The 9579-nt window shown below is 44.2% G+C and overlaps 1 protein-coding gene across 2 annotated transcripts in view; it reads left to right on the forward strand.

The window, feature by feature from the left end:
• Nucleotides 1-9162, forward strand: part of SLC6A8 (solute carrier family 6 member 8) — a 34949-nt gene extending 25787 nt beyond the window's left edge. For both annotated transcript variants that reach the window (XM_081315781.1, XM_081315782.1), the window contains exons 11-14: nt 961-1063; nt 4740-4840; nt 7149-7319; nt 8792-9162. In XM_081315781.1, coding sequence (XP_081171907.1) covers nt 961-1063; nt 4740-4840; nt 7149-7319; nt 8792-8929 — 513 coding nt within the window. In that variant the 3' untranslated portion in view covers nt 8930-9162. The remainder of the gene's footprint in view (nt 1-960; nt 1064-4739; nt 4841-7148; nt 7320-8791) is intronic.
• The last annotated feature ends 417 nt before the right edge of the window (nt 9163-9579 follow it).

A 9579-nucleotide genomic window follows, 5' to 3' on the forward strand; every position in this document is an offset into this window, starting at 1 on the left:
CTCAACCTTCCCTTCCCTGCTGTCCCAACCTTCTTGAGACCTTCAGAACTGCTGGTCCTTTTTCTTCTAATCTTTTTCCTGCCTCCTGGGAAGAGGGCAGAAGGAAAGTCAACTCTTCTTTACGCTCAGCTTGACTCATTATAGAAAAAGCATAGAGGCAGGAAAAGACCTCGTGGTCCGTCGAGTCTGCCCTTTGAATATTTTGGGGTTTTATTTTCTTTTTAACTTGTGCATTATATTATTAGCATTATTGCCGTTATTATTATTTTAAATTTTTATCAGATGATGGACATGTGTTTGTCCCAAGAATGTTTAAACTCAGTTATTAAAGTGTTTTCTGTTCTTCTGGATTTGGTTTTCACAACCATGGGGTTCTCTAATGGTCTCCCATCTACGCCTTCACTGAGCCTCGCTCTGCATACCGTAGATTCCCCATCCACCAGGTGCTGCTGCCTACTCAGGAAGTAAAGCTCCCAGATTTTTAAGCCACTGCCTTCCGTAATAACCTGCTTAACGAGGCAAAAGAGCACGGTTTAGGAGTTGCCATGTACTCCTTGTCTTTCACTCCAGTGAAGAGTGTGGGAAGTGGCTTTGTCAGCTCTACCCTTTGTGGGAAGGAACCTCCCATTTTCCCTTCCTTCTCTCTCTCTTTTTCTCTTTCTTTCTTTCTTTCTTTCTTTCTTTCTTTCTTTCTTTCTTTCTTTCTTTCTTTCTTTCCTTTCCTTTTTTTTCTTTTCTTTTCTTTCTCATGCAGCAGAAGTGGGTTCGATAAAGCAGGTTTGTGAAAAAAAGGTGCTGTGCTTAGCAATTGTTTTGTGATATGGCCAACCTGGGTTAGGGGAACTAATTTTATGGAGGTGTCCTAAGTAGGAAAGAGGAGGAGCCTAGAGCCGGGCAAGGGAGGCCATTTTGAAAATGCCCTGTTGCATCCTGCTGTCTCACAGCCAGCCCCTCTCCTAGGGGGGCATGTATGTCTTCCAGCTCTTCGATTACTATTCAGCAAGTGGCACAACACTACTATGGCAGGCCTTCTGGGAGTGCGTGGTCGTCGCCTGGGTTTATGGTAAGAGAGAGTTGCATGCAGATTAAGGAATCACCTGAAACAAAGCTGGCAAAACAAGAGGAGTTTTGCCCCAAATGTTGACACTAGATACAGATCAACCAGCATGTTAGCCGCTTGGCACAAATCAGTAGAGCAAGCAAGACAAAAAAAAAGTTTCTAATTCTCAAAAGCACAAATGGAATAAATTGACATTTAACCTGCTTCTGAGGGTGAATCATTTACTGTATAACATTTAGTAACTGAACATATGCTTGCAGACAGGCAACATATTGTAAAACAGGCAGTCCCATGTTTATGTTTTAGCAAGAAAGGTGCTTGGGTTAATCCTTCCTGAAAGTTTTAAGACTCTGTTCTAATCTAGGGGTATTGGCTCGTAGCCAAGAAGCACAACCTATCTCTAGTGCTTCTAGTGGGTGCCATTTAGTTAATGTGAGCAGCTCAGAAGTTGCTTAGTGAATAATCAGTAGAATTAAAGAGGAGACTTAAAAGCAGCCATCTTGCTCTGGAACCTTATGGCTCTCCCACATCACACTGGCTTGCCTTTTTCACATTTAAAGTAGGATGAGATCATGGTTAAAGGAAAAAGGGCTATATGGACTGAGCTCTCCTCCCTATCCTCCCCATGAAAAGAGTGGATAGGGTGAGTTTAGGACCTGGGTGACAGGCAAAAGTATGATTTGGAGATCTAAATCACATATTTGGAGGTCTAAATCACACATCAGATTTCATTGTCCTTTACAAGTTAAAAGAAGATGATCAAAGACAGAGGAGTTCCGCCCACTGGGACCTGATTCCTTGCATTGAAAATTGGCATTGCAGGGACCAAAAAATTATTCCTCCACTCCAATTCAGTGTGGTGTTTTAACTTGCACGACCGATTGGGCTGCTGCTATCATCTTACTCTTATCTATACATCACCAAATAGTAGGGCAGAGATGAAAAGGATCCTGGCTCCTTGCCTGGCCCTAGTAGTCTCCAGGGCATTCACCTTGCTAACAGCCTGAACTGCTTTTTTTGGCAGCCCTACACTTTCCTTAATGTAGGTATGAGTAGAATGTAAGTAACAAAGAGGTAAATGATAAGAGCTTCCCTCTACCTGCCTTGATTTATGTGGAAAGGGCAAAGGAGAAGGCAATCAGAGATCTTCTTTGCAGGAGTGAAAGGTTTTTAGCTTGGCCCTGCACATGCTGCCTTGACTGGGCCGCAGGCAATGGCACCACCAGCAGCAGGTGTGTGTGCATGCACAAACACACACGCACACACACACAAAGAGAGAGAGTTAACACTCCATAATGTCTTTTTAAAAGTTGGTTACAATTTCTCTTGTCCTTGATGGTTATGAGCGCTGGGCTATGGGATGGGACCCATCTGGTTTATGAGCACTGGATCCAGTTTGGAAACACCTTAGTCCAAGTTCCATGTGTCTTGAGATACTTTCTCTCATGGCCTTGAATGTTGCTCTGGCTTATTCGGCTTCAGGTGTCCATATGAAATAACTGTGTCAACCCAAATGCCCATTTCTATTACAGGTGCCTCAGTTTTTCTACACTGCCTGCTGAAGAGACACCAAAGGCCTTTAAACCTCACAACAATCTGGAACTACCATACAGATTGTATAGCTGAGTAATGCATCTCATTAGCAGGCCTGTGGGACAAGGTCACTAAGCATAGATTACTTTAAGGGCATGTGATGTGACAAAACAGTCCTGGATTTGCCATTTTAAATTTCTAGTGATGCATGGGGGAATTGGAAAATTTCTCCATATTCCCATATGGAGAAAAAAACAACTTGGTGCTTTCTGAGCTTGGTTGTTTTCTTGACAAGCCCAGAGAGCACCAAGGACCCCTCATTTCAACCCTCAGCTACAAATATTCTTCTTTATTGTAGAGAAATTCATGTGAAAAAGTAGTCCGCCAGATTATTCTACCCTGGAGAAATTTAAGAAAAAACAGAGAATTGCATTATCACCATTCATACATGCATGTTTGCAGTCTGAGATAGGAAAATCTAGGAACAAATCTGCCTTGTGATCAGTTGCTCAGACCCTTTAGCTCAGGCATGTCAAACTGCTGCCCTGCGGGTCGGATGCATCACGTCAAAACCGCGCCCTCCCCATTGCCGGCAATGAGTAAAAAATCGCAATATGTTGTGCGAGGTCACGTGACATCGCGGGTTTTACATGCCTGCTTTAACTTTAAGTAAAAGGTAAAGGTTCCCCCGCACATGTGTGCTAGTCGTTTCCAACTCTAGGGGCCGGTGCTCATCTCCGTTTCAAAGCCGAAGAGCCAGCGCTTGTCCGAGGACGTCTCCGTGGTCATGTGGCCGGCATGACTAGACGCCAAAGGGGCACGGAACGCTGTTACCTTCCCACCGTAGCGGTCCCTATTTTTCTACTTGCATTTTTACATGCTTTCGAACTGCTAGGTTGGCAGAAGCTGGGACGAGTAACAGGCGCTCACTCTGTTACGCGGCACTCGGGATTCGACCCGCCAAGCTGCCGACCTTCTGATCGACAAGCTCAGCGTCCTAACTCACTGAGCCACCGCATCCCTAACTTTAAGCAAAAGACCCCCTTAAGTCGAACAGGACTTTTGGGAATAAATCCCTGGAATTTTCTTGCAACATTAGAAAAGTAATATGCTGTTGCCTTTTTCTGAGATTTTTCTACTCAGTCTAACCAGCAGTTCTCAGATGTCCCCTCCAAATAGCAATCAAGCATGGCCTTGCTTAGCATCTGAGATCCCCGTCCCACTCACCCTCCCTCGCATGGCCAAAGAGTAATTAAAGGGTGGTTTTTTTCCCCTTCACCCTGTCAGTACATGCTCCAGCAGGGAGGCAAACCCTACCCAGCATGACACACACACCTCATTTTTAATTATCACTTTCCAGCTTGGAGCTGACAATAGTAATACAGTTTAGATTCCACTCATAGCAGATATGGGAACTTGGAAGGGGCAGAGGATCCTCCCATTATGTCATTCTTTTATCCTAATAAGTGAGAACGCAGCAGCATTTAAAAGCCCCCTCGCCATGTTCCCTCTCTGACTGTAGTGCTCAAAGCCAAAAGAAGGTGTTATTTCAGTTTTGTCAGGAGTAAGACAAAAAACAAAAACAAACAGGTGTGGACTTGTGTACGTAACTAATGTGGTGAAAGGCTGGACTTTGGACATTCTGTTACATGTCATCCTCAGTCAAGGGCGCCTGTGTTTTCCCCTCCCTCTCTGGGCTGCTGAGACATAGTTGTGTCCTTGAAAGGTCCCCATTTAATCTGCAGTCACTAAGAGAGGAAGAGCAGACTGGCTGGGCTGCTGAGGTGAGGTAGAGGCATGCAGAAAGCTTCAGCTAAAGACGCTAAGGGCCCTTTTGGCCTTGTCTCACAGGGATTCTAGTACCTCGCTTAGCCCCCGTCGGGCACTGTCAGAAATAAGCTGAATGGATATTATACTTCTTCACACCTCAGAAATTATTCATAAGAGTGGCTTTGCATGTAGGGCAAGCATGGAGACTGCATTCATTAAACACCCCAGAGGTTCTGTGATCATGCAAAATCCAAGGCACTAATGTTTGAAGCAGGCCCAGCCTTTCTGATATCCCTCTCTGGTCTGATCCAGCCAAGCTCCTCTTACATTCTTAGAAGCCCTTCTCACTCTTTCACTGCTTCCCGTCTCTTTCCAGGGGCTGACCGTTTCATGGATGACATTGCCTGCATGATTGGGTACCGGCCTTTTCCTTGGATGAAATGGTGTTGGATGGTCATGACCCCGCTCATCTGCCTGGTAATTTTGGGGTGGAGTTCTTGAGGATTCTTAGTGGGAGGAAAAGCTAGACATTGGTTCATTATTGTTTAGTTCTTGGAGTTTCCCCACCAGCGCAGGGCCCACTTTTTTGGATCAGCTAAGTGTTGATCCATTGGTTGCAACTGGAATTAACCGACCAGCTTGCTGCCCAACCTGGACTGAGAGAGTGACTGGCCCCAAATCACCCAGCTGGCTTTCATACCTAAGGCACGCTGAAAACTCGCAGTCTCCTGGTTTCTAGCCTGGTGCCTTAAATCTCAAATCCACAAGTTTTCTCCACCAGCCCAGAAAAAAGAAAAAGAAAAGTTGTTCAAGTTCCTAACTCCGCCCAAGTATGTAACAGGCAGAAATTCAGTAGGGAAAAATCTGCTGTATCTCTAGGTCAGCTGGACTGTGGGGCAAGATAACTGGGAAGGATCCGCAAAAAGAACCAGAATCATAGCCAAAGTCTTTCCAGCTTAGGATCAGGGGCTGCCAATGAGCCTTCCAAGGTAAATCAGGTTGAGAAATTGGCATGGCAGGAATTTAATATTGATATTAAATATTGATGAGGACCCAGATTGTTGGGGGCAATTAAGCTGACTTTGTAATAATGCCGCTTGGGGTGTGTGTGTGTGAAAGCCCTAATAAGCAGGCATATACATAGAATGAAGGCTACTGCTAAGCTTGTAAGCCGCCCTGAGTCTTCGGAGAAGGGCGGGATATAAATGGAATTAAAATAAAATAAAAAAAAAAAATATTGTAGTGAGGTAGAATAACAATCTTACAAGTCTGTCCTAAGTTCTCTCTGTCCTATCATACACTAAACAAAATCAAGGCAAAATTACTTGTAATTTCCCCCACCCCCCACCCCCTCTGCTTCCAGTTATTTATTTATTTAGGACGTGCAAATGACCCACCAAATCAAGACACTGGGCAGCATATAAAATCATGAGAAATACAGAAGGAAAACGATATATATCCCTCAAATAAACTAAAACCATTAAATGGTGAACGGGACTATAGTTGTGCACTGCCCAAAGTTACTTTTGGGGAGATGGCCAGCTACATAAATTTGATAAATAAAGAAATCAAGATTAAAATATACCACTTTTCAACAAGTGGGAATCTACCTAGTCTGACCCCAGATACTAGGGAAAGAGCCATTTCTTTGATCCTATTTTACTACCTTTTCTGAAGCCCCTCAGGGTTGGGCCCAGTCATCTGTCCCAGGATTGTGTAATCTCTTCTCCAAACCCCTACCTCACCCTGTTTAATTACTCATTCTTTCCTTTTCCCTTAATGGCTCCCTCCTATCTTTCCCAAGATCACTCTTAATTCCTTTACATGGTTTTTTTTATTAATGACCACATTCATGCCCCTTTAAAACTAAAAAATCTGTTGGGGCTCTTTCCCTTCCTTTGGCTTGCTAAAAATAATAATAATCAAAACAGCTGTGCCAGCTCAAAGGTATATCGTGCCCCTAGGCCCCTTTCACTAACTACCCATGTGAAAATGTGCTTTTTTAGAACCATTCAGAAGGAATGGCAGCTTTGGTACCTCCTAAACTTTGATATCCTCGCCCAGTGCCTACTCAGCCTGCAAGCTGCCCTGCAAATCAGGTATAAGGGCCATTGCTTTCCCCAGAATACCAAAGTGGGCCTACATATCCAGATGCATTCTCATTCAAAATCCCAGCACGCATACGCTACTAGCCTCTCCAGAGAGCATCTGCCAGCATCCTGTTCCTCCCTCATTTCTAAAAGATGCTGCTGCTGTCAGAAGCAGCTGCTGAGGTAGAAATAGCTATGATGATGGCAGGCAGCATGGCCTACAAAATAAAGAAGTCAAAACAGTGTGGATTATTTTGACAGGCTTACTAGGACTTCTAGGGATTGGAGTTCAGCACACTTAGAGGGCACAAGGTTGGGGGAAGACAGCTGTAGAAATATTATTTCTCTGAGAAAGCTTAAGACAGGGGTGTCAAACTGCGGGCCTGTGGGCCAGATGCGTCACGCAGAAGCCGCACCCAGCCCAGCTCCAGCAAGGGGAAAAAAGTCACGACACGTCGCGACATATCACGTGACACAGCGAATTTGACATCCCTGGCTTAAGATGTCCAAAAAGGACCAAAGAGAGAGGTTCTTTCTCTTCAAAGGAAGCAAAAAAAAAAGAGAGAGAGGTTAAGCAAGTATAAGGTCACTTTGTCATATCTGGGATGCACTAGAAGAGTATCAACTGCTCTAGGGCTACAAATGGGGAAGAGGAAGAACTGGCATATTTTAACCTATTGGTAACTCTTTTCCAGGGTATCTTTTTCTTCAATGTTGCCTACTACAAGCCATTGATCTACAACAATAGCTACGTCTACCCCTGGTGGGGAGAAGCCATTGGCTGGGGCTTTGCACTATCTTCCATGCTATGCGTCCCTCTTGTTGCCCTCTACAAATTCATCCGTGCCAAGGGAACACTGGCTGAGGTGAGGCTCTCTCCCACATCACAAGAACAGAAGGGTGGGATGTAGGTCCTGGGGCTGAACCTCTGTGCATGGCTGGGGAGACCCTTTCTAACTCAAAGGGTCTTCCAGGAAACAATAGCAGGAAGCAGAGTTTGCTACTGCCACCCACTGGCCATCATCTGCACCAAACATATGGATGGGAGCATTAGGAACGTCAGGATTGTAGGCATGTGCTGACACCGCGCCTAGGACCCTCAACCTTGGCATTCCCACCTGCCAGAGCTGAGAATGTGGCAGCCATTGCAATGCCTACACTAGCATTTGCCCAAGCTGACCACAAGGAAGCTAGGTAGCAGCCATCTCTTCTCTCCCTTAGCGTAGTCCCTTGGTGCCCAGACAGATTGTTAGTTGGGCTGCTGAGGCTGTTTCTAGGTGTGAGGGCCCTCCAGGCCATCTTTTACAGCTAGTTCTCAACTTACAACCACAGTTGGTCCCCAGATTTATGTTGCTAAGCGAGGCAGTTGAGTTGTGCCTTATTTTGTGACCAATTTTGCCGCAGTTGTTAAGCGAATCACTGAAGTTGTTAAGTGAATCATGCGGTCGTTAAGCAAATCCTGCTTCCCCCATTGACTTGGCTTGTTGGAAGCTGACTGAGAAGGTTACAACTGGTGATCACATGACCCCAGGACATGGCAACTGTGATAAATACATGCCAGTTGCCAAGCGCATGAATTTTGATCATGTGACCGTGGGGATGCTGTAACGGTCATAAGTGAAAAGCTATCATAAGTCACTTTTTTCCAGTGTTAACTTCGAATGATCACTAAATGAATGGTTGTAAATTAAGTACTTGTTTTATGGACAGAAGTGTTGTGTGTGTGTGGGGGGGAGACATTTCTACCCTGCTGAAATATTGCCTACCTTTTCCCCCACAAAATTGCCTGTCTCAGTACTGAGGAAAAGGGAGGCAGTGATCTGGAGGAGGGGGTCCAATACTGTCATCCATCCCATTCTTGACAGGGTGGAAAATCTCTCAGTTGACAAGAATGCTTTTCTTCTCACTTCTCTCTGTGGGTAGAAAGGGGAGAACCTTCTTTGACCCCCTACAACAGGCTGGATTCTGTCTTTTCCCTCCAGCCCATGTGACCTTGGCAGGGATCTGGGGCCATCACAGGTTCTGAGAAGATGAGTAGGATTGCCTTGCCCGAAATTTATCAACAGTGCATTTTAAAAATAATAATGGGCTACTATATGGGGGGGGGAAGACATTAAATATAAAAAGATATCAGCAATATGGCTGAAAACATTAATCCCTGAGTATGTTTGAAAAAGAGAGGGAAAGAAAGAGAATGTGGGTTTGATATGAATGAATCACAAGGATGAGGTGTGTCTCGTATGCTGGGAGGAGGTGAAAGCAAAATTGAGTTGGAGGAAAAAATAGTATTTCTGAAGTCTGGTCTGATCCCCACCTCTCTTCCTCCGCTTCTTCACAGCGCTGGCACCATCTCACTCAGCCAATCTGGGGATTACATCATCTGGAGTACAAGGTGCCCGAAACAGATGCTCTGACCAGCCTGTCCCCTGTCCTGGATGGAGGTGCCAAAGTTGTCATCTTTGAGAGCGTCATGTGACCCAACGCTCCCCCCGCTGCAAGAGAAGCCCTGTCTCTGCCCTGGTCTGCCAATGTAGGAGGCAGGGAAAGGATGCCATCTGTGAAGTTGGGGAGGGGAGTCCTCCCTACCTGTGGGGAAGAGTTATTAGGGATTCTTTATCCATCTCCACCTTTTTCCTCTCAAGCACCAGAACGGCTGAGAGGTGGATTGACTAGTTCCCTCCGCTCTTTGATCAGAGGGTTGGAGTACTAAAGGCCATAGGGGTGGGGGGGAGGGAAGGGGGGAGGGGGGAAGAGAGCCTTAGATTTACATTTTTTTAAAAGAAGTTATTTTTTAAAAGATGAAATATTTTAAATTTCTATATACATTATAAATTATATGTATGTGTGTGTGTATATATATATATACACACACATATATATATACACACTATATATATATATATATATATATATATATATAAAATAAAGGGAACAGAAAATAAGACATCCTACTATTAAATACAGTACATTGTGTTGTTTAAATGTTCCCTTTATTTTTTTGAGCAATATATATATATATATATATATATATATATATATATATATATATATATATATATATATATATATATATATATATATATATATATATATATATAAAATCTCATGTGTATATCTCTTTAGCCA

Source organism: Vipera berus (genome assembly GCF_964194415.1).
Source record: "Vipera berus genome assembly, chromosome: 2".
In the NCBI taxonomy this organism is placed as follows: Eukaryota; Metazoa; Chordata; class Lepidosauria; order Squamata; family Viperidae; genus Vipera; species Vipera berus.